Consider the following 25,271-nt stretch of genomic DNA (forward strand, 5'->3'; position numbering starts at 1 on the left):
ATGGCCGCAGGTCGGTTCCTTCTGCGTCGACTCCGAGCGTCTTTCCGTTCCCTGCTTCCGAACGCGCTCGTGGACGCCAGGGGCATGCACGACGGGGGCGGCCCCCGAAGGCTCTGCATTGAAGGCAACATCGGTAAGGGCCAGAAAGTGGCTGTCGAGCCTTGGCCTCCTCCGATGACTGAGGCTGGGAAAAGAAGCTGGCCTCAGATCCTGCCCCAGTTCTGCCCACCTGACCCCCTTCTCCCGCCACCGCCAGACCTGCTGGTTCTGCTTGTCAGATCTTTCTCCCACAGTGCACCATGGGTTTTGATTTGGGAGACATTGGGCCTCAGTACCCGCCCACCTACTCACCCACGGGGACGTAAGAGCCTGACGCAGGCTTTAGATAGTCCCAGAATTATACTGGTTTACTGGCATGTTTCAATCTGCTAGAAATAGACAGTGTGCCGGTTGTTTTCCTAAAATATCATCACCAGATTTAGCAAAAATAAAAATAAATGTCCAGTTTACATAGACTTTAGGATAATTTTAGCGTGTCACATGCAGTATTTGGGACATACACTTTAAAATGAGCCGTTGTTTATTTAAACTTAAATTTTTTTTCCCCCTGAGACAAAGGTTTCTCTGTGTTTCCATGGCTGTCCTGAAACTCGCTCTGTAGACCTGGCCTGGACCACACAAGAGATGGCCTGCCTCTGCCTTCCTTGTGCTGGGATTAAGGGGTGTGCCACCACGGCCGTCTTAGATCAATGCTTAACAGATTCCATTTTCACCATTTTGCCCTACCCCCATACACTATGAGTTATTATGGTGGTGGTCTTTTGTTTTGAAACAATCACTGTGTAGCCTTAGCTGGCTTGGACCATGCTGTTTAGAACAAGCTGCGCTCAGCCTCACAGAAAATTGCCTGTTAGGAACGATCTCACTTTTTAAACTTAGAAATAAATGAATAAGAAGTTTTAATATGACTTCTATTTTGCTATAAGTAACCCAGTATCTTAAATAGAAAAAAAAAAAAAAAGCACCATGAGAGCAAAACTGTTCAGTTGGGTGCTGCTGAATTCTGAGGGTGCTTAGCTCCACACCGATGCTGATTCATAATGGAATCAGCAGATACTGGGTGCTCAAGACATTCCAGCAGCAAATAGTTTCTCATTTTATTCATTCATCACCCCTTGAGTATCTTCCTGTGCTGGCACAGTTCGACTCTTAGGACACAGCCATGAGCAGATCAAGTACAAATTCTCCACTCGTGGCATTTTAATAGGAAGTGATGCACAGTAACACTACAGAAATTAGGCGGGGTAGATAAACATCATAAATAGAGTAATTGGCAAATCCCTCACTGGCGAGTCCCTCACAGATCAATAACCTAAATACCGTGAGGGACTGAACCATGTGAGTAACTGACCATCTTTATCCAGAGCAAGTCGGAAAGCCTGGGGAGAGAGTGCTGTGTGCAATGAGCAGGAGGGAACCCATTTCAGCTGAAGAACAGTCTCCAAGGAGGGCAGTGGAGGGAGATGATCAGGTAGACGAAGGAGGTCCGGGTTGTATAGATCCCAAGACCATCCTAGGTTGTTTTTATTATTTTAAAATATAGTCTCTTATACATTACATCCCAACCAAAATTTCCCTCCCACCCCCAGTCGCTCCCTCCACCCACCTCCCGTCCCCTCCTCCAACAGCATCATGGGTTTTTAACCTGAGACAGGAAGCTTTTCAACAGTTTGAGGTGTTGTGGGACAAAGGCATCGCCTGTCTAGTGCATTGGAAGTGGTAGCTCTCGGTTAGGAAGCCATTGCAGTGTAACAGGGTGAGCTGGGCCCAGTGAACGTGAGAGTGTAAGCCAGGCCAGGGGGACTGGGAGATCCATGGGGTGGGTGATGACCTCAGTCACCTTTACTTGGAAGACTTAGTTGGACGGTTTCTAATGTGTATTTGTTTGCTTATTTTATCATGGGATCTTGTGAGTGCTAGCCAAGTGTTCTGACACTGAGGTCCGTCCCTGATCCTTTTCACTTTTTATCTTTTTAAGTTATGTGTCTGTGTATGTGAGAACGTGCATGTGCGTGCAGGGGGGAGTTACAGGGGTTTGTGAGTGACTGGTAAGGGCACTGGGAACCAAGTTCAGGCCTTCTGGAAGAGCAGGAAACACTCTTAACTGCTAAGCCACCTCTCCAGCCCAGACTATGAGCTTTGCTTTGTTTTGTGCTCCCCTTCCCACATCAAAGTCTTGCTTACAGAGTTCAGGCTGGCCTTGAACTCCCTGTGTAGCTCCAAACTGATCTTGAACAATTCATCCTCTGCCTCCACCTCTTCAATTCTGGGGTTACAGTTGTGCACTAACGCACCCGGGTTAGATCGTTTTAAGTGGGGAGGTCTGGGAAGAACAGCTTGTGTTAGTGGTTTCAAGAGTTGGTGGAAGCGTATTGGGTTTCTGTGTGGCTGTTGGATAGCCAAGGAGAAGGGTTGGATATGCCCTTGGGTATGTGAGTGGAGGGTGCTGAGCTAATGTATGGATGGTATTTAAAGCCAGAAGACGGTATTGAAGGAAAAGACTGCAGACCTTGATGTTTAAAGTTATTTTTCTTTCTGTGAAAGACTGAAACACATTAATAAATTATTTTTTTAGAAAATGGTCCAGTCAAGAGAGGAAATTGCCTGGCTGTGGTGGCACAAAGCGTTAATCCCAGCACTTAGGAGGCAGAGACAGGTGGATCTGAGTTTGAGGCCAGCCTGATCTACAGAGCAAGTTTCAGGACAACTATGGCTACACAGAGAAACCCTGTCTTGAAAAAAAGGGGTGAGGAGAGTGATGACTTAGGAGAATGTATCTTTTTACATTTTTTATTATGTTTATTGATTCTGTATGCCATGGTTCCTATATAGAGAGTACCAGCATTCATTTCTTCCCCCACTTCCTTCTTGGGATGCAAAGCTGCCTTACCCTCCTCATCCTGGGAATTTCCCACCACAACTCCCAACTGTGAACCAAAAGTAGCCCTCTCTCCCTTCAGCCATTTCAGTTGTCAGGTAGTTTGCCACCAGGACAAGAAAACTAAGGTAGAAGACTACCTTAGGTTTTCAGAGGAGGACTGTCCGGGTGCTGGTGAGCCTGTGGATATAAGTGCATCCTGTTGGCAGTAGGTGGCTGCCTGAGCTACTACAGAGTCAAAGTCAATGTGTGCTATAGCCACATCCATGTCTAGAGAGTCACCGGCTACTAAGTGTAAACAAGGGCTTCATAAAGTGGACACTATCTGTGTCACGTTTGTTGCAGTACCCACAATGCTTTGTTTCTAGCTTGTCCAGTGCACAAGTAAGTCGATTAGAAAGGTCTAGAGTGAAACACTAGTTCCCACAGCTGTTGAAGTTGTAGGAGGGAGGGTGGCACGGGCTTGAATGGAGGGAAGAGAAGGGGCAGTTGGAAAGGTAGTCAGGAACTGAGATTGTCAGGGCTCAGTGACTACTTGGAGGCTAGTAGAGGAGAATGCTCAGGTTTACAGTTTGCATTCTCTCTGGGGAGGCGAGAGTGATGCATTTGTCTGAGGAATCTGTGAGACACATGGAGGAGATCCCGTGACTAGGTACCCAGGTGCAGAGAGACTGAAGATGGGACCAAGTCCATCATGGAGCTGGTGACAGGGGTAGGTAGGTGAAGCCTTGGAGGTGCTGCAGGGTGACCTGGGAGACTGCATCTGACTTGGCTCTGGTCACCTGTTGCTTCCCTCACCACACATTCAGATGGCTGATCCCACACTGAGTTCCCCATCCTGTGTGGGCTGGCAGAGCTCCTTACCCATGACTGTGCGCTTGCGTGCTGCTGAGGTTGCCGCCATGTTCAGCACCTTCCCTGGGGTCGGAGCCACCAGCGCCCTGCTCATCTCTGTGTTGCCCTGCCTCTGCATTCATGCAGTGACTGCCAGGGTCCTGTCCTAGCACATTTCCGTGGAAGTTAGTCATTGGCACACAGGAAGGGGAATGGCTTCCGGTGTGATCCTGAAACCAGGCACAATGTATGACTGCAGTTCAAAACTTGGCACCCATAGCTAAAAATCTAACAATAAAATACCTAGCAGCTCTTTTGGCTGTAGTCATCACTAAGGTGTGTCCCCCACTGCTTCCTAAAGCCCTTGGTGACTACAAACCCCAGTTGAAGTGCAGGCTGTCATATGAGATAACTGTCAGGCCATCCGAACCCATTCTGCTGTTTCAGTCTCACAGGCCTGCGGTGAGAAGGGAGATAGTAGATTCCTCCCATTATGGAGACTTGGGTGTGAGGCAGCTCAGGGCTGTGCTAAAGGCATATTGCTCCTGCATTCAGAAGTAGGTGTCTCATGCACACTGTCACGTCTTTTCCTCAAGCTTAAAAAAAAATGAGCAAAGAATCCTGGTGGGGAACAACCTGTTTCTAATACTGGATCTTGGATTCTCTTGTCTCTGCAAGTCACCTCATTCTTATCCCCCCCATTCTATTCTTAGTGCCTGGCTAGGCACCGGCATAGGAAAGGAGAAAGGTACAGTCTGTCTTCATAGAGCGAGCTCCCAGCCTGCTGGTAAGAGAGGAGGAGTGAGCGAATGATTACAGTCTAATTCCTCGGTCAACTAGAGCAGGCAGTTAACTCTGCCCAGGGATGAGGCGGAGCTGGACAGACCTCAAGAAGGCTTCGGAGAGTGACAGTGGTCAGATGAATCAGGACAGCCACAGTGCGGGAGAGGAGTACCAGCAGGCAGGCAGGCCCATTCTTGCAGAAAGGCTGGGTTCACAGCATGCTCTGAGCTGTGAGGAACCTTTTTCTTTTTTCCTTGTAAATAGTTTCCCATGATAAGAAAGGAAGAAACTAAACAAACCGTATTAAGTTTCTTTCACACTTCTGACTGCTTTACTAAGTTTTCCCAGAAATGCTTTTAGGACTAGAACTTTTATGATCCTGGGCTTCGTTTCAGGGTTGTAGAAGAAGAAGGGTCCTTGAGGGCAGAGCTCGGCCTGCCTCGTTGTTTTAGCTACAGTGCCACTGAGGCGCTCCAAGAGCTTCTGGATGAATGGACACAGCAGCAAATGCACTTCTTCACAGAAAGACTCCGTTTTCTTAGGAAGAATTTTTATATGTCAGGTTTATAGTTACTGCCATTGACTTTAGAAAAGGCTTTTCACATTGAGCCTTTTCCCCTCACGTTTTCCATCTTACTGAGGAAAAGAAAATGCTGGACATTTTAATTCCACCTTTAATCCCAGCACTCAGGAAGCAGAGGCAGGCAGATTTCTAGGTTCAAAGCCAGCCTTGGTCTACAGGGATAGTTCTAAGACAGGGGGGCTACAGAGAAACCACACACACCCCAAAAGGAAAGACAATAGAAAATGCCCAGAAGTAATCGTATATTTTAAAATTCCTGTGAGATGCCAGTATATTACATTTAAAAGAATAGAACATGTAATATCTGGGGCAGTAGGTCCATTTCTGTCACCACCGCATTGCAGCATGATCAGCTATAACAGGCAGAAAGTTTGTGCAAAGAAAAGTCAGGGCTTGAGAAGGTAACCAGTCACCACAGGACTCCCATCTAGCTTGTGGAATGACTGTCCTAACGTCTGGAAAGCTCACATTGCAATGATAATGTCCTCTGAGAAAAGTTCCTCCCATGTAATCCAACTAGAGTGCCCCACAGCTAAGGCTCTAAAGGACGACTTGGGACATCCGAGAAAGACAACAGACCTAATGGCAGGAAGATCCAAGATGTAAAGAAAAGCTGTAGACATACATCTTCTTGTCGTTCACAAGCCTCTGTGGCCGTGGAGAACCAAACCCCACTGCGAGGCCTCTGAGAACACTTTAAGACTTTTGTCTTTAAAGGTTTTATTTTTAGTTACGTCTGTCTGGGTAGGGCTCCGTGCACCTGCATGCAAAACCCGTTGGGGCCAGGAGAGGGCGTCAGATCCCCTGGAACTGGAGTTACAGACTATTGTGAGCTGTCCAGTGTAGGTGCTAAGAACTGAACTCAGGTCCTCTGGAAGAATAGTAGCTATCACAACACTGGAAAGTTACACCATCTCTGGGTTTTATTTAAATACGTAACCTTGCATTATTGAAGGGATTGTTCCACATGTGTGGGTGGTGCCAGTTACAGCTCAGTTCTAATGGCATTTACTCACCTCTGTGTGGGTGAGCATTCATTCAGGAAATGCTACCCTATAGTGAATTAATATGCACAGCACAGATCTCAGAACCTTTACTGTCTTCTGTGCTGCTGCCGTTGGCTTCTGACTAAGCTTGCTTTCTAGAAACCTTGAAATTACTGAGAGCTGTACACAGGATGCCCTGGACATCAGAAATTATTCTTTCTGGAACTGTAGGTTCCCATTGTACTTGTTAGCACCCTAGGTTGAGTGTGTTGCTGGAATGACTCAAATACTCAGAGTTCTGATGCCCTGAGATGGACTGGTACTAACTGGTCTCAGCTAGCAAGCTGGTACTCCTAACCTGCAGACCCCTCCAGCTTTCACTTTGAAAGTTGCAAGCAGGTCTGATAGTCATTTGCTTCTAATCAGCAGAGCAACTGCCTTAATCTTTTTTTTTTTTTAACATCATTACTGTTTATTTGAAGCAGTCTCACTTGGAAGCTGGGCTATCTTGGAGCACGCTCTGTAGCCCAGGCTGATGTCCAACTCCAGTAGTTATACTCCTGAACCCCCCCCCACACACACACACACTTGAAAAGTGTGCGGGCACGAGCCACAATCCCTGCCTTTTCATATTGCTTGGAACAGTTTTTGGGAGCTGGCAAGATGGCTCAGTGGGTAAAGGCACTCACTGCCAAACCCAAGGACGTGAATTTGGTCCCCATGGATTCAAATGGTGTAAGGGGAGACACTGCTTCTGCAAGTTGTCCTCTGTCCTCTGTGTCATGGCACACAGAGTAAATAAGTATTATCTTAACTGCCTAAATGACTTTTTACCCTAAACATTAGAGCTGTCTTTCAGACTTCCGGAACAGCCTGAACTCTAGGTATTAGCTACCTAGGTCATATGCTTTAAGCTTGGGCCTGCTCAGCACCGGCAGGTTTGGAAAATCTGCACCTCAACCAGTTGGTAACTCACCAGTGTAGCAGGAATTGGAGATAAGTAGAGAAGTCACTGACACTTAAGGTGAGATGTTGGATTTGGAAAAGGAAGGATTGAGCCACTGGCCTGGAGCTTCAGGGGAAGGGAAGACATTTCGTCTCCTCTGTGTGGGAAGTGCAGAGGCAGAGCAGGATGAACAAGCACAAAGTTGAGTGGAGGTGGACTGAAAATCGTGACTGCAAAACTGTGTGTGCTCCTGTGCTCTGAGAGGAGTGGGGTGCTGTGTAATGAAGGACACAGATTGATGTGTGGGCTCCTGTGCTGAGACATGGGGCGCTCTCTGGGTTCCATTTAGTTTCCTCCAGAGGGTACCTGAGAAAGACCACTTCTGGTAAAGGCTATCTCTCTCTCTCTCTCTCTCTCTCTCTTTGAAGAGGGTCTTAGTACAGAACCTTGGCTGGCCCAGAACTCAGTAGACAGGTAACCTCAAACTCAAACATATGCCTGCCTCTGCCTTCGCCTCCCATGTGCTGGGATCAGGACTGTGAGCCACCACATTCAGTCTGAGCCTTTTTGGAGGGAACTGAAGTTAATGTTTTGTTTGTTGAGGTGGACTGTGAGGCTGAGTTGTCCAGCTTCCACCTAGACAAACAGTGTAGTGTTGGAGTCACATCTGGAACATCAGGCCGCTCAGAAAGGATTAGCTAGCCCAGGTTAGAGGTGTCAGTGTCAGCAACCACTTCACACAAGAGGGTCATGTGAGCAAACCCTGGAAGGCTGAGCTGGGAGTTGGCCAGCGTGGAGAGAGCATGTTCTAGCTAGCATGCTAGGGGACGCAGTGCAGTCACACTGAGGAAAGACCATGATATGACTGGAATTATAAGGAGCTAGGGCCAGTAGCAAAGATGAGCTGTGAAAGGGGGCAGGTCTTACTGTATATTTATATATGATATCCAGACTTACTTAGAGGCTTGAATTGGGAGGTGGGGGTCAAGACAAGGTTTCTCTGCATCCCTGGCAGTCCTGGAACTCACTCTGAGATCCACCTGCCTCTATCTCCCAAGCACTGGGATCAAAGGCATCCACCACCACTACCGCCCTGGATGTTGGCTTGAATTACTCAAGGTACCTCCTGCCAACCCTGACCACCTGAGTTCCACGTGCCCACCATTTTGCAAATTAAAAATGTAATTTCAAAATTCTAGGCTGTTGAGATGGTTTAGGAATTAAAAGTGCCTGCTCTCAAGCCTGATGACTATCCCAAGGCCCACGTAAAGAGATCCAGTTCCCACAAGTTGTCCTGTGATCACCACATGTATACCGTGGCATGCCACCCCCCCACACACACACATGATGAAAGGACATATATACTTTTTTGTTATTGATGAAAACAAAAGGATTTTGGTTTTGAGACAGTGTCTTAGTTAGGGTTTTACTGCTGTGAGCAGACACCGTGGCCAAGGCATCTCTTATAAGAACAACATTTAATTGGGGCTGGCTTATAGGTTCAGAGGTCCAGTCCAGTATCATCCAGGCAGGCATGGTGCAGGAGAAGCTGGGAGTTCTACATCTTCATCCGAAGGCTTCTAGTAGAATACTAATTCCAGGCAACCATGATTAAGGTATTAAAGTCCACGCCCACAGTGGCACACCTACTCCAACAAGGCCAGACCTAGTAGTACCACTCCCTGACCCAAGCAAATACAAACCAACACAGCAGTTTCATATTATGTAGCCAAGCTGGCCTCAAATTCATGAACTTCTCCAGCATTCCTGTGTGTGACAGTCCTGGCAGGATTTTAAGCTGTGCTCCACATGCATTGCAGGTACAGTGCGGAGGTACAGAGAACACAGCTGGAGTCAAAGGCCAGGGGTGCAGAGGATCCCTGAGTGTGGAGGTGCAGACAGAAAGGACAAACAAGGACGGCTTAGAAATACAGGCAAAAGGCCTTGAGGGTCTGGAGGTCTGGCAGTGGGCCTTCTGACAGCAGTGGATGTTACCATACTCGGAGTCTAGAGGATGGGGACGCTCCACCCGGTGGATTGGTTAGTATTTATTTGGGGAATACACTGACTATGAGCTGTGCATGGGATGTCCACCAGGAGCTCCGGACAGATGGGCTAGTGGAGATGTAAATGGAACATGACCTCAGCCTGTGGGACTAGGTGGATCCACCTCCTTGCCACCACCTCAGTCAAGCCACAGAGAACTTGTCACTGTTCTGCTGACTTTCACTTTGACTTACATAGCTCTTGACATAATCATTAAAAGCCGAGGAGGAGTCAGAGGAATGGTCCAGTGGTAAGAACATTTTATTAATATTACAGAATACCTGGGTTCAATTCCAAGTACCCTACATCCACTCACAGTCACCCAGAACTCCAGTGCCAGGGGATCTGACTTCTGATCTCTGTGAGCACACAGGGGGTACACAGGCAAAGACACTCATACACAGAGTAAAAATTTGAAAATATATGAAAAGCAGAGACAGAATCCTGTCACTTCTCTGATGTAGCCCTGCCCAAGAGGTCAGAGCTATGAGGCCCTGTGGAGCTGCACGTCACTGCCATCTGCCTGGCCACCCCACTGTTAGCCACTTGCCTCCCACACTCTTGCTACTTCACCCCCGTCAGCTGCTTCTGGGGCTGCAGCCATCTCTTCCTTGCCTCTCCCTGGCCTAGGTTCATGCTCAACCCACGTGTGGGTTACCCTTCTCCCACCCTCAGCCTAATTGACTGCTCAGGGCTTCTTTTGGGGCTTCCTTGGGCAACATTCTTCAAAGGAGCCTTTCCCAACCCCCACCCCCCAGCTGCATCTGAAGCATCCTGCATTTTCCTTTCTCAGCACAGCATGGTCTATCAGTAACTATGTGTGTTTGGTTTGTGCCCATTACCCAGTCCTCTGAGAATAAAATTTACCCAGTGTTTTATTACCTTCGTACTCCAGGGCTTGATGATCCCAAGCACAAGTTAGCCCTCCATAGGTGTTGCTTAGGTTTATTGAATGAGTGAGGCCCATAATGGTTTGTTCCTTCAACTTAAAATTTCTATAGTCACACAGTATAGCCACTGTCTTAGGGTCTCTACTCCTGCACAAACAACATGACCAAGAAGCAAGTTGGGGAGGAAAGGGTTTATTCAGCTTACACTTCCACATTGCTGTTCATCACCAGAGGAAGTCAGGACTGGAACTCAAGCAGGAGCTGATGCAGGGGCCATGGAGGGATGTTACTCACTGGCTTGCTCAGCCTGCTTTCTAATAGAACCCAGGTCTACCAGCCCAGGGATGGCATCACCTACAATGGGCTGGGCCCTCCTCCCTTGATCACTAGTTGAGAAAATGTCTTACAGCTGGATCTCATGGAGGCATTTCCTCAACTGAGGCTTCTTCTCTGTGATAACTCCAGCCTGTGTCAGGTTGACACAAAACCAGCCAGTATAGCCCTCTTTTGCTTACTTTTGAAAGTTTTGTTATATTCCCAACAGTTACTAAATACTCTGCCTCTGGGAGGTTGGCACATTAAAACCGCAGCCTAAATCCTAAGGTCCTGTCTGCTCCCTGTAGCCCGTGCTCACTGTGATAACTGGCTAGCTGCCCAAGCCTTCACAATGCCGACAGTGAGTTGTACAGCTGCCGAAGTTTGAATCTGGCTCCCGTGAGATAGATTGTGGCAGAGGTTAGTGACTGCCTCCCTCACCTGCGTTTGGGAATCATCCCAACATGTGCCTTTGCGTTGCAGCTGTGGGCAAATCTACCTTTGTGAAGTTACTCATGAAAACCCACCCAGAGTGGCAGATGGTGACAGAACCTATAGCAACATGGCAGAATATCCAGGCTGCTGGCACCCAAAAAGTAAGTTTTCCGCTGGGGGCGGAGTGGGGTAGTTGGCAGACAGGCAAGCAGTCTAATTGGAGTAATTTAATTTACTCCGAGGACATGAAGTAGCCTAGCTTGTCTCCTTTTTAAAATAGCTTCATTCTAGAAAGCAGGCCGCAGAGGATATGACTTGTTTGAATGTTTAGTTTTGATTTTTGTGGCTTCTGTGTGTCTGTGCAAGCGCCTGCCTCCTGCCTTTGTGGTTTCCCGAGCATGCCCAGCCATCCAGGCTTTGAAAATGAATGTTGTCATTACTACCCTTAAGTATTTATATCGTTATTATTGACGCTGGCTGACAGGACTAATAGTGGAGGAGGACATCTTAGATGTGGGAAGGGACCTTACTGAGCATCTGGCCACTCTTTGAGTCAACGCAGAGACTCACGTATCTAAGGCACATACTCAGTGCCAGGCCGCTTCCAAGCTGGACCAACCCCAAACGTCTCACTCAGACCTCACAGCTCAGCGCCAGTGTCAGGTCCGCTGCGTCTGCCAAGGCCAGGGGCTTGGCTTCAAGCCCGACCACATAAGTGTGAGTGGGGAAGACTCAGTTGGAAAGCTTACGATGGCTGAAGGAGCAGCAGCATGTGCTGCAGGCCTCGCGGACTGCAGACACCTGGAGCGTGTGTGGAGTGGCGTAAGGCCTGTCTTAGCCACTAATTATTGGTTGGTTCTTAATGAGTTGAGCCACGTTGGACCCTATACCTTGGAGTCACTGGTTCAGGTTCTTTTGCCTTTTTCAGCCTTAGCATGTTTGTGTTTCAGCAACCGCTGTGTACAGTTGAGGCTAAGAGCTTTCTCTCCTCAGAGATTCTAATCCTTCAGAATCCCTCGAGGCTTCCTCCAAACCGGTTTCCATTTTGAAGCCACTTTGTGTGAGCACTGCGCTGTGCTGTTCGGTGCATTTGTTCCCACTTAGCTCACCAAGAGCCCGGCCAGGCTCTCCCCGTGCTCTGTGTGGTGGGATCCGGTGCCAGGGTTGCTGCTCCAGTCCAGAGGGAGGGAGGCTTCTCCAGTCATCTGTTCATGTGCTTGTACATATGCATTTGTGTTTGTAAAATGTTCCATTAGAAACAAATTATATCTTTCTGAGTATGCCAGAGGCAAGTAGTGACATTTTAAAATATGCTCACAAGAGTTTTACTACTCCACCACAGGAGTTATGTATCTGAGATCTCCAAACCTTGGGTGCTCTTAACCACTTCACCGCCTTTCCAGTCCTCTATTTATTTGGGTTTTGGAGACAGGGTCCTTTGTAGCCTAGGCTACCTTGAGCTCTTGGTCTTCCTGCTGTCACTTCCCAAGCACCAGGCTAGTGGCATGGGCCACTACACCCTGTATCTGGCTTCTTTATGTGGGTTCTGGGAATCGACTCAAGTCCTCCGCCTTCCTTTTCTTTTTCCGTTCTTTTTGTTGGAGGTGGGGTGAGAGTACGGGTGGGGTAGGTAAATGTCTACATGTGTAAATATATAAACTGTGGTAAATCTATGGTTTAGTACAGACTCAAGTGCAAAGGTTGAGAGGTCAGAGGACAACCGTCAGGAGTCAGTTCTCCCCTTCCAACATACAGGCCTTTGGGATTAAACTAAGGTTGGCAGGCTTGGCAGCAGGTTCCTTTACCGGCTGAGCCATCCTGGAGGCCCCGGTGTTTATTCCTCCTATAGCTCAAGACGGAAAATACCCTCCTATATTTCTTTCCGCTGTATGTAGATTTTAAAAGTTGTGAGACTGTGTGTGTGTGTGTGTGTGTGTGTGTGTATGCTCTCGTGTGTGAGCGTGAGTTTTAGGTGTGCTTTCCTGTGCACTTGGATGGGGAGGTCATCAGGTGACCTACTCTTTGACTCTCCACCTTATTCTCTTGAGACTATGAGATAATTTTTCTTCTTAAAAGTAGGGTCTCATTATGTAGACCAGGCTGGCCGTGGCTGGCCTCAAAATCACATGGCTCCTTCTGCTTCAGCCTTCCATGTGTAGGATTAAAGGTGTGTGCCTGCACACCTGGCTGTGTCAGCTCGTAGAAGAATATTTTTAGGTAAAGTTTGAGGTGATTGATCAGTGATAAGATGCTGCTGTTTGCAGGACAGAATTCGTTTAAGACTTGTAAGGAAAATGGGAATGTCTTAGGTTTAGTTCAGTAAACCATTGAGGATGTAGCCCAGATTCAGATACATGGGGACAGGGGAGAATGGGGCTGGAGAGAGAGATGGTTAGGATCATTGGCTGTGGGCTGGAGAAATGGCTCAGCACCGACTGCTCTTCCAGATGACCCAAATTCAGTTTCCAGCACCCATATGGCAGCTCACAACTGTTTACATCTCCAGTTCCAGAGGATCTGGCACCCTCATACAGGCAAAACACCAATGCACATAAAAATTAATAAATAAAAAACAGGAAAATTTGTTCCCCCTGAATTCTTATTTTGGGGGTCTACTTTTTCTGTTAACTGTGAAGACAAATATTAATATTTATGATTTTTTTCTATTCCATGTGTTTTCTTGTAATTTCCCTTGCATTTTAATTGGTATTGCTTTATAGTTGTAGATTCTGTATTTCCCATTTTAAGTCTTAGTGGAGTCTTCATTAACTTATTGGAATTAAAGGGGGAAAGACTTTTATGTAATCGTTCTTTTCTTTTTTTATACAGTGAAACCATGCCTGTTCTTCCTTTATTTTAAAGATGTACTTTATTATTTTAAATTATGTGAATGTGAGGGTTGGTGTTTGTACAAATGCACAGACTCATACAAGCATAGCCACACATACACACTCAATTTTTAAAATATATATGTAGATACTATAAAATATATAAGACAGTATATAATAAAATTAAATATACTGAAAAGGAAGAACAGTCAGTATCTGTGCCAAGAGAACTGTTGCCCAGAGTAGGAAAACAGAAAACACGGACATAACTATCTCAGCTACTGCCTCACTGATAGAATGAGAACAAGCTGTCAAAACCAGGTCAGAGGGCAACCTTGGATGCAGGCCCTCACTTCCATTTTGTTGAGGACAGTCTTGTTCGCCAGTGCAGTGTACACCAGGCTAGCTGGCCCAGGAGCTTCCAAGGAGTCTCCTTTCTCTGCCTCCCATCCTGCTGTAGGAACACTGAGATGCTGTGCCTGACTGTGCCTAGATTTATGTGGATTCTGGGGATTTGTTTGAACTTGGCTCTTAACATTCAGGTGATGATCACTTTAGCCACTGAGCCGCCTCCCCAGCCCTTATATTTTGTGGCCACTTATTGTCTCTTTGTTGACACATTTGAACAATGTTTGCACTTTCTCTGAAGATTCTGCTGTCATTTGCTTCCAAAGTTAATGATATTCTTTGCTAGAAGCTTCTTTCAGTTCTTCACAGCATAAATAACGGGACATTTGTCACATGTGTGGCCTTATATTTTGCTCATAGTCATCCTCATTGTGAACTCCTAGGACACAGTTACTGCATCTTTTTCATCTTTTTAGGAGAGGTATTAGAATGAAGAGGTTAGAGAAAGTCCAGTGTGAGCCCCATTCTCTGTTTCCTCCCCATGGAACCTTAGACAGGTAAGTTACTTAGCCTCTCAGTGGATTTTCCCCTCTGTAAAATGGATTTAATAATTTTAATAGTACTCACCTCAGGAAGCTGTTTGAAAGTGTAAATGAAATGACAATCCAGTAAATTCTATTTAAAGTAAGTATTAATTTCTCTTTCTCTACTCCTTCCAGCACCCAGACCATGTAGTGCTACACCCACTTAGGCCTTCATTCAGCAACAGTGGGATGAGTGAAGGAATGAATGAATGAATGAATGAATGAATATACAAAATTTGCTTCAATTTTTCTTTTGCATCGACTGAGCCTGGAAAATAAGCGTAGGCCCACGAGTGCCCACTACTTGTTCCCACCTGTACATTCTGCATCCGTGAGACTTCAAAGTGCATTTCATGGTTCCCAGAATAAAGAAGTATGACCCTTCCCTAAAACACAGAAGTCTGTTTAACTCATTGGTTATTTAGATTCTCGGATAAGCAGTTGTTTCCTTTCTTATCTGCCTTGAAGTTTGAGAAATATCCACAAATGGACTTTGAAACTTAACCTTGGTATTAAAGTAGGATTTGATTCAGAGGGGTATTGTAGGTGACTGCCTACAGACAGACTCACACAGACCCCAGGATTCTGTGCTTGCAAATTCTGTGTACAAATGTTGCTTTGCTCTTTCTTATTGTAGTGAATGTGGTATGTCGTCTCCCTCTGTCAGATTCTTATCACACAGGGAACAGTCTGCCTCCTCCTTACTTTGTCAAACTGGGCTGGAGAGTCCTATTTCCCTTCGTTTTCAGTGGAAGGGAGTATCTATGACCATCCTTCACAGTAAGCTCCGAACCTTCTTGAGGAGGGGCAAAGGGTGCGGTGCATTGTGAAATAAAACACCTTCTACAAAATTCTTGTCTGCACTCCCCCATAGGACGGAAACTTGCTAGAAATGATGTACCAGGAGCCAGCACGATGGTCCTACACGTTTCAGACCCTCTCCTTCATGAGCCGTCTGAAAGTGCAGCTGGAGCCCATCCCAGGGAGACTGCTGCAGGCACACAAGTCTGTGCGGGTCTTTGAGAGGTCTGTGTACAGTGACAGGTAAGACACCAAACACTGCCAACCAGACACCATGCTCACAGTGGTGTGGTTTTTCTTTGCACAGTCCCTGACCTTGGCTTAGTCATTGTAAAATGTTTGTGTGGCCGGCTTGTGAACATCCTCTTAGAGCAAAATAGACATGCTTTGTTAGTCATAGGTGCTTTGCTGCTTGCTTAAAACAGGGTTTCAGCTGTAGCCCTGGCTGTGCTGGAACTCCTCCTCCTCATAGGTGATCCTCCTGCCTCTGCCTTCTGGGTTGGGATTGGCATATGTGTTGTTAAGAACTACCTGGGTCAAGCAGGGCAGTAGTGGCTCATACCTTTAACCCTCTGTGGGTTCCAGATCAGCCTGCTCTACAGACTGAGTTTCAGGACAGCCAAAGCTACACAGAGAAACCCTGTTTTGAAAAACTATGGGGGGGGGGCGACATTTCCTTGTAAAGAAGTGGGCTGCTGGTCATACTCTGTGCCATTACCCCATCAAAGCTGCTCTCACTAAAGGGAGATGTTTTCAGGCAGAAAGGATAACTCGGTACAAATTCTAATCTCAAAAACATTTATACGCCTTTAAAAATGTATTCCAGGAGCTGGGAGTATGACTCAGTGGTCCTTTGTGTGCCTAGGGCATGATCTGAAGCCCCAGTGCCAAAGGGAGAAAGTGTCATTCCTTTATTTGTTGGTCAGTGTTGGTCAAGCACTAGGCTCAACCCCAGGTCAACAAGCCTTAGTCCCTGTTCCATGAGAATGTACATCACCAAGGACTACATACATGCTCCCAAGTGTGTGTGCCAGAGGACAGTGATTGCAGGAAATAAAAATAGACGTTTTCTGATTTAATTAACAAAAATATCAAGGTGGCTTTAGAACAAAGCTCTGGGTTGCTAGGTCCTTCAGCCCTGTTCTGCCTGCAGGTCCTCATCCCCCTCTCTTTACCCCCACCTTCTGCCCATCACCACCAGCTATGGAGAAACAGGCAGTGTCTACCTCAGCAGAGGCAAAGGCCCCGTTTATAGGCTGAGTCATTTTTATTTGCAAGATGTAACTTTTGTCTTCTAGTTGTCTGTGGAGAAGTTGGCAACACTTTTCAATTCTTGTTGCCTTCAGTGAGCTTTAGCTAAAACATTCTACTCTGGGCTAGTTCACTTTTGGAGTTTGCAAATTAGCTTCTTTGTGGCCTGAGAAAAGAAGTTCAGATGGCTTGGAGCTGTCAGCTACTGACTGGCAGTCACCTTCACAAGTATGGTCTGTATATGTCATTTCTGCCATGTATTAAGAGGCAACATGGGCTGTGGACACCAGAGTCATTTTAAAAGTCACTCTCTTCAAAATGACACAGCTTGGGAACTGGAAAGATGACTCAGAGGTTAGGAGCACTGGCTGCTCGTCCTGAGGTCCTAAGTTCAAATCCCAGTAACCACATGGTGCTCACAACCATCCTAATGGGATCGGATGCCCTCTTCTGGTGTGTCTGAAGACAGCTACAGTGTACTCACATACATTAAAAAAAATAATTCAGGCTGGAGAGATGGCTCAGCGGTTAAGAGCACTGACTACTCTTCCAGAGGTCCTGAGTTCAATTCCCAGCAACCACATGGTGGCTCACAACCATCTGTAATAAGATCTGATGCCCTCTTCTGGTGTGTCTGAAGACAGAGACAGTGTACTCACATACATGAAGTAAATAAATCTTTAAATAAATAAATAAATCTTTTTAAAAAATGACCAGCTTTGCAGTTTGCACTTCTCTGAGCCGGTCACACAGGAGTTGGGTTTTCATTTTCTCAGAAGTGGCTGGTTGCTGACCATTCATTGCCTTAGAAACTAGAATTCATTGTTGTGGAGGTGAATTGTTTTAAAAGCTTTAAAAGCAGAATTGACCCTTTTGAAGCCAAGGCTGATACAACTCTGGTTTCTCAATTTACCAGGGCCTCCTTTTCTTGTGGAAGTAAGCAAAGGGGGAAGTTAGTTTGATACTCAGCGTTAGCCTTGTTTGATCCGATTGGAAGCTCAGCAAAGGAAGCTGGGTTCCCAAGTGCTCTGGGGGGGGGGGGAGGTGGCTTTCTTGGTCCTACTGAAGTCAGCTCCGGAGCTCACACCACAGGAAGGTCACTCCCTTGTTCCTCAGCCACAATGCAGGCTGGCTCAGCAGCTGAAGACTCAGCAGCCCTCACTCCGAATGCATATGGAAGGGTGGGTTTTGTGTGGAGCCTTGCTGTAGTAATGAGAGCTCAAAGGCTTGTCTTTCTAGAGTCCCTTTCCTTCGGGAGGGTTGCTCCATGTGTAAGCCGCATGGCCTGCGTCAGGTGCCGTTTGTCACCGCAGGGTGGCAGGGTGGGAGCTTCGGACTGAGAATTCAGATCCCAGGGCTGGAAAGGTGACCCAGCAGTTAGGAGCACTTGCTTCTCTTATAGAGGTGCCAAAGTTCATTCCCAGCACCCACATCAAATGGCTCACAGCTGCCTGACAATCTAGCCCAGAGAATCCAGTGTCCTCCTCTGGCCTCCACAAGCACCCACATATACTTACACAAACCCACATGGAAATATACACACATAAATAACAAAGATACGTTTTTTATACTTTTTGTTGATTCTTTGGGGGTTTCACATCATGCACCCCAATCCCAGTCATCTCCCCAGTCCGTTGTATCTGCCTCCACACTTGCAACCTCCCCTCCCAAAAGAAAACAAACAAAAACAATAGAACAAAGCATAGAAACTATCGTGGAAGCTGCAGTGTGCCTCTCTGTCCACACATCTTCACCGTGGTCATCGCAGTGAGTCACTGGTCTGGTTGGAGGTCTCTGGCTTCTGTCATACCATCAGTATTGGATCCCCACGGGAACTCCTCCTGGTTATCCTGTTGCTGCCCTGTGTCACGGCAACCCTGCAGCCTTGGATCGGCAGGACCGGTCCTTTCTTGCAATCCAACAGATAATGGGTGGGCCAACCCACAGCCCTGGGTCTGGGCCTGGGTGGTAGCTGAACAGGTCAGCCTGCTCAGGCTCAGCCCTCCTGCTGCCATGCCCTCACCCACACCTCCAGAGGCAGCTCCACTGTGCTGCCTTGTTGAGCTCCGGGCCCATGTGTGCAGCTGGCAAGGGCCATCAGGGCCAGCTCCACTGTTGCTCAGGCACGGTACAAGGCTAGCTGTCCCAGCTACTGCAGGTGGTGAGGGGCAAGGGACAGAGGAAATAGGAGAGGGGGTATATTTTTAAAATCAGATTATTTTTAAGGGCTGATGGGAACTAGAATGGTTATGTGGTTTGGATAAGCATGAGATAAGCTCATTGCTGATTTTTCTACTTTTCTCCTCTCCTGACTTTCTTCCCGATTTCTATTCTTCCTCTCTTCCAACCTTTCCTCTCAACAATTCCAACCAGGTATATCTTTGCAAAGAATCTATTTGAAAATGGTTCCCTCAGTGACGTCGAGTGGCACATCTATCAGGACTGGCACTCCTTTCTCCTGCAGGAGTTCGCAAACCGACTTTTGTTACATGGCTTCATCTATCTCCAGGCTTCTCCCCAGGTAACTCTGAGCCTAAAAACCTCAGGTTTCACTTTGTGAGACGGTGAAAGCCGAGAGGTGATAGTGGCACACGCCTTAATCACAGTGTGAGGCAGGAGGACCTTGGTGAGTTAGGGGCCACCCTGATCTTCGGAATGAGTTCCAGGACAGCCACACAGAGAAGCCCTCTCTCAAAAAAAATAAAAAATAAAAAAAATACATTGTTTGGGGCTTTGTTTTGTTTAAAGAACTTCAGGAAACACGAGATGACGCCCTGCAAACTTGTGTTTTTTTTGGTTGGAGAAGTTGGTTTCCAGCCCTCCCCCAGCAGACTGGATTATCATTAGTACCCCTTCCCCAGGGCTCTCCTGCGGCTGGAACGGCAGCAGTCTGCTGACACTTGCCTGTGTATAGAAGTAGCCCTGCAGCTAAAGAGATGAGGTAGAACAAACTGCACTGTTTTTACAGCTCCAGGTCTGCAGGTCAGACACTCAGATGCATGCGTGCTGTTTCCTTCCTGGGTCAGGTCCTCTGAGGCTTCAGTAGCTCCTTTTGTTTTCTGACTAGGATATGAGGAAGGAAGGAATGTTTCCTCCCCTCATCCTAAATTGTTGCCCACAATTTGGTCCTTGAGAAGTCCCTTGGGCAGGCAAAATGTAGAAGTGCCCTCTGGCTCTGATTCTGTAACTTGAACTTGGAGCCAGCTTGGCCCAGGGGATGATGTCATGACAGGGGACCTCGGGGGACAGCATTGGCCCTGGCTCCTACTGACCTTGGCTAGACCTGGGGAGCTTTCCACTGAGGGGTCTTTGTCTGTAAAGTAGGTCTCTGGAAAGACTTGGAGGCAGGAGTCTCAATTAAGGCAAAGCATGTTTTGAGAGATACTACTGTCAACTTTTGAGAGACACTTTGCAAGGATGGTCAGATGCCAAGTACGCCCATTGTTGCAGAAAGCAAGCCAGCTGTCTGCAGGCTGGGGCTGAGCTGTGGACAGAAGGGAGCCTGGGCACACTGAGCAGTCGGAGATCAAGTAAGAGAGTCCTGTCATGGCACACTGCATGTGCCCCACAGAGGGGACAGAAGGGAGCATCCCGGAGAGGAGCTTCTGAGTGCAGCTGGGACCGGATTTGTGTGCGCTTGCCTTTTTTGCCTTTTTAAAAGGGTTTTTTGAGACATGGTCTCACAATGTAGTTCTGGCTGATGAAGACAGGACTGGCCTTAGATTCACAGACTCGCACACTCTGTCTGCCTCTGCCTCCCAGGTGCTAGGGTTAAGGTGTGTGCCCCACCACACACACCTAGCTACCTCTCTCTCTCTCTTCCTTCTTCCTCTTTTTCTTCCTCTTCTTCTATTCTTTCTTTATGTTATGTATGTAAGTACACTGTAGCCCCAGAAGAGGGCAGTCGGATTCCATTATAATTATAAATGGTTGTGAGTCACTATGTAGGTGCTGGGAATTGAACTCAGGAGCTCTGGAAGCAGTCGGTGCTCTTAAATGCTGAGCTATTTCTCCAACCTCACTTTCTTTCTAATATGACATTTACCTCTCCCTTTCTAGAAACCCCTCTTTGTCTTTGTGTATGAGAGAGAGAGAGAGAGAGAGAGAGAGAGAGAGAGAGAGAGTGTCAGAGGACAACTTAGCTTCACTTCTCCCTTTCCATCCTTCCATGGATTTCAGAGCTGGAACTTAAGTCACCAGTCCTTTGCAGTGTGGGTTGCCTGCTGAGCCATCTTGCCAGCCCCATTTGAACTCTGCCGTGTGGGAAGTACGTGGATTAGATGCGAAAGTTAGATCACTGCAGGGAGTGAGAGCGTCCATTTGAAGTTTCGGGTCCAAATAAAATTGAACTAGATATTCAAAAGACTTAAGGGCTGAGAAGAATCTTCTGTGAACTGAAGGGATTCGGCCAGCTGAGGCCGTAGACCTCAGCTTTCAATGGTCTTTCTTGCTAGGGAAGAATAGAGGCACATTGTAAAGGCTGGTGGCTTCACGGGTGGGAATAGCCTGAGTGGAAAAGAGGAGCCTGCTCCCACAGGATGGCAGGGTGTGACGGAGGCAGGTCTCTGCAGCTGAGAGGTGCTTCTGAGCGAGACAGAGTGGGGATGTAGGCGGGGTTAGAGGAGGCCTTAGGTGTCCCTTGGGATTCATAAGGTGGCTGGACTTTAAAGGAGCAGGGGGTGGAAGGCTGTGGCTGGGAGAAGGAAGAGTTACCCTGATCTATTCTGAGACGGGACAGGGTGGGTTTTCTCAGGGCCAGGGCAGCATTGCTAGGAGGAACCGAGGAGCCGGTGGGCTGAGTCCTGCCTGGGTGGAAAATAGAGCTGCTCGGCCTTTTGATTCTGTGGTATGAAGGCTGGGCCCAGACCCTGGGATCCATAAAGCAAGCAGGTGTCCCTTACTCTCCTTCTTAGTGTCCTTTGAGGGGCCGGTATGAAGTGGCAGGGGGTGGCGGTAGCAATAGTGATTGTCATTGGGGGCTGGTGTGTCCCTTTGGAGAGACTAATTGAAGTATTTCATCTCATTGTGAGCCTTTGAGGAAGGCTTGAGATTTGAGTGCTGTTTAGATGGTGTTAGATAACAGAACCCAGGAATGCCAGAGGATGAACAGGACACACATTCAAGCACAGCAGACTCCTGCCAGGTACGGCTTTAGAACCAACCTGTCCCTTAAGGTCAAGGAAGCCGGCAGTCACAGTAGTAATAATTGGAGGAGAAACGGCTGGGCTTATGGTCCAGCCTTGACCCTTGGAGTCAAGAAGAGGGAGTGGCTGGCCATGTGGACAGGATGCTCAGGGGCTGCATGGGAACAAGTGTCACCTGATCTTGAGGCTAGAGGGCATAGTGGGCAGAGCCTTCCACAGTCACAGCCTAGCAGGTTGGGAAGCTTGACCACAGGGTCCCCTCACAGTCTGGTGTGTGCTCCCGCGTGCACTGAAATAAAGTGAGCCAGGATAAAACTGCCCCACGGGATCTTTTTAAATAATTTATTATAATCATGTCAGTAAGGTAAGAATTATGCCAAATATTCAATATAGGGCTTTGCCTAGACTTTAGAGGGCAGAAAAGTTTGCTCAGTTTAGCAAATTAATGATAAAAAGGGAAATGCTAACTGATTTTGATCAATCAGGCTGGTGTCAGTACTCAAGGGGATAATTATGAATAGCTTTGCAAAAGTTGTTCTGTCCTTGTGTGTATTTGAAAACATGGTTGTATCATATTTTTTTTAAATAGTCATTTATTCCAATTCAGAAACTGTGTTTCTCTCAGAGGGAAAATTAAGTAACTTAGCTGAAGCTGCTTGCTCGTGGGATATAGCACGGCTGACCCCTGAGGAGGCAGTTGGGCAGTTGTAGCAGGAAGAACTCATGCCTTTTGCCCTGTTAATCCCGGTGCTTAGAGTTGACCATAGAGACGCTGGCACACAGACAGACTGCCGGGTTACATGCATCACTGTTTGTAGTAGCCAAGCATTGGAGATGACCCAAGTGCTTCTTAAAGGGGCCTGGCTGAGTTGTGCTATAAAACAGAGCACTGTACTGGCTGGTCTTTTCTTTGTTGCTGCCTTTTTGTGTCAGGGTCTCAGCATTCCATAGCCTAGCTGGCCTGGAACTCACTAAAGTATTCAGGTTTTAGCCACCCAGTGCTAGATTTATAGTGTGAACCATGCTAACTGAGAACAGTGAACCACTGTTACGTGAGGAAACAAAGCCTGAGTACAGAGCATGCGTGGAATATTCTGTCGCTCGGTTCTCAGAAGATGGAGTTAAGAACGCATAAGTGCATGAGCTGCTGCAGAAAGCAGTCAGTGCTGTGAGGACGAGGAGCTGAAGCCAGGAGTCCGTGGGAAAACCTGGACTACAGAGCTGCGGGTCAGCCTGGAGTACACCTGGAACTGCCCCAAAACATAAAGTCACAGAGACAAAAGTCCAGCAGGGTGAGGACAATGAGATGGGACGTGGGGGTGGGGGAGTCCTTGGTCATCGGCTTATTCTACCCATACTTTGAGGACAGTTGACATTGAATAACGAACCATTTGACCAGGCAGAAAGAGGAACAGGGGCAATTCAGGCAAAACAAACATTTGGAGCAGAGGTTTTGAAGTGTGAAGGAGCTTGGCTTGACCCACAGGAAGGAGGCCAAATCTGGCTCAAGCAGTGAGTAAGGGAGGGACTAAGGAAGTTGAGGACAAGTCTTGTGGCCCTAGGTGCTGTGGCAAGGAGTCACAGCTCTCAGAGGCAGAGGCCCTCGGGAGAGCTCTGCACAGGGGCGGGGAGAGAGAGGGGTCTCAGCGCCAAGACTCGAGTTTCATTTCATCTCGTGTTACCTTTGACTTGTGCAGGTGTTTCAGTCTACTCCAGAGTGAGTGCTTGATCTAGAGATGTTCAGATTTCGTACCACTTTATAAGCAGAGTGGCACTCAAGCCAGGCACAGTGGTGCATGCCTTTAATCCCACCACCTGGAAAGCTGAGCCAGGAGAGTGCCTATAGCTGGTAAAGAGCCTGTGGCACAAAGCATTTTAAGCATGGGCACAAGAAGGTAGAAGGCTTTGGCGATTCTGGCTTTTGTGCCTCACTCAGAGCAGTCCAGCCACCTGTGGGTGGAGGGTGGAGAGGAGGCAGGCTGCTGGGACTGCGCACATGAGAGCTGACTGAGGCCCATGCTCTCTCCGTGCACTTCTTTACCTCCAGAAGACAGAAAGCAGCAGGCTCTTGAAGTGTCCAAATGAGAGGTGAGAGCGCCAAGGCGAAGGTGAGAGGACAGTAGAAACTGGCTTCTCCATGTGCTTGGGAGCAAGAGCAAGCAGGGGAGTTCCGGGCTCCCAGTGCGGCTGGCTGGGTGGATGGAGTTTGCCATTAACCAGTGGAGGCTACTCCAAGGAAGAGCAGTCTGAGGCAGAGGTGGACAACATGGTCCTAGCGCTCTGAGCAAGAGAACAAGGCAGCAGATGCAGTCGTGGGCTGTGGCACTAAAGAGGGTGTACAGACACTGTGTGGGTTGTTTAGCTGAAATGTCAACAGCAGGGGCATTGTCTTTTAGGTTTGTATGGAAAGACTGTACCAGAGGGGCAGAGAAGAAGAGAAAGGCATTGAGCTTGCCTATCTTAAACAGCTACATGATCAGCATGAAGACTGGTTTATTAACAAGACTACCAAGTAAGTATGGAACAGACAGGCCAAGGCCTCTGCCTTAGCTCTCGGTGGAACTGCAAGGATACAGGTGGACGTGCCCAGCCTCTCTCCTCGACGGCATGTGGCATAGAACCCTCGGCCCCAAGGGGCATCTGTTGGATTCTGTCCCTTTTTTTCCTTCCTTCCTTCCTTCCTTTTCTCTAGATCATGCCTTGTGATGAATGCTTGTCATAATTGGCTCGGGATGGAGGACTGAAGTTCTTTAGAAAAGGTCCGTTTTGGTTGACATTTTTAACGTCTGCCTGTCTTCCATCAGGCTCACGTCAGTTTTGAATGCTGACCTGCAACAGTCTAAAGACTCCGCCTTCCAGCCTACAGGCAGCTTTAGTCTTGAGACTCCTAATGGGTTGTGAGGAAGGTGAGTGACATCACCCTAGCGTTTCCCTCTTGCTCCAGGCTCCACTTCGAAGCTCTGCAGCATGTGCCGGTGCTGGTGCTGAATGTCAGCGAAGACTTCTCTGAAAATGCTGCCAAGCAAGAAGAGCTCATGGGGCAGGTGAGCAGAGCCCAGCTTTTCCTGTGCCCCGTGCAGAGCTCTCATCCTCCCGGTCTCTGTCAGGCCTGGTTGCTTTGTACTTCAAATTGCATTTCACACTCCAAAAACCCTGAGATCATTGGCAACTTAGAAATAAAAGCCCAGCTCTAAAGTGCGCTGGATTAGGAGGCATCTGTCAGTCAGTTGACTCTTAGCAGGCGGGCACCCGTGGGTTCTGTTCCCAGCTGCCACTCCCTGCTGTCTCTGTCTGACCCTAGGTTTCCTCACCTTATAAAAGCTCATGGAACTGGAGTCACATACACTGAGGGAAGTCCTGAGACTGCATCGTAACATTAGAGCTTCTTTTCCTGCAGGTAAACACCTTTATGAGGAACCTGTAAGCAAGAAGACATCTTGACTGTGGTCTGGGCTCTGACCTGCCATCCATCCTGTTATGCACATTCCCTTGACCCCTCACGCACCCCACACTTGGACGTGTGCTGTCTTCATACTGCTGTTGTTTTTTGTTTTTTAAT

General features: G+C 47.7%; 1 protein-coding gene across 2 annotated transcripts; it reads left to right on the top strand.

Annotated features, from left to right (window-relative positions):
- DGUOK (deoxyguanosine kinase) lies at positions 1 to 25,271 on the top strand (the record flags this gene model as incomplete). Of its 2 annotated transcripts, XM_080931936.1 has the most annotated exons (7): positions 1 to 133; positions 10,805 to 10,917; positions 15,391 to 15,560; positions 18,942 to 19,089; positions 24,109 to 24,224; positions 24,657 to 24,756; positions 25,110 to 25,271. In XM_080931936.1, 7 exons carry the CDS (start codon positions 1 to 3, stop codon positions 25,134 to 25,136), a joined length of 807 nt encoding a protein of 268 aa, XP_080788062.1. In that variant the 3' UTR covers positions 25,137 to 25,271. The 2 variants fall into 2 exon arrangements, with proteins under 2 accessions (XP_080788062.1, XP_080788063.1); XM_080931937.1 differs by lacking the exon at positions 10,805 to 10,917 and having other exon boundaries at positions 13 to 133.

Source organism: Micromys minutus, assembly GCF_963924665.1.
Source record: "Micromys minutus genome assembly, chromosome: 18".
Lineage (NCBI taxonomy): Eukaryota > Metazoa > Chordata > Mammalia > Rodentia > Muridae > Micromys > Micromys minutus.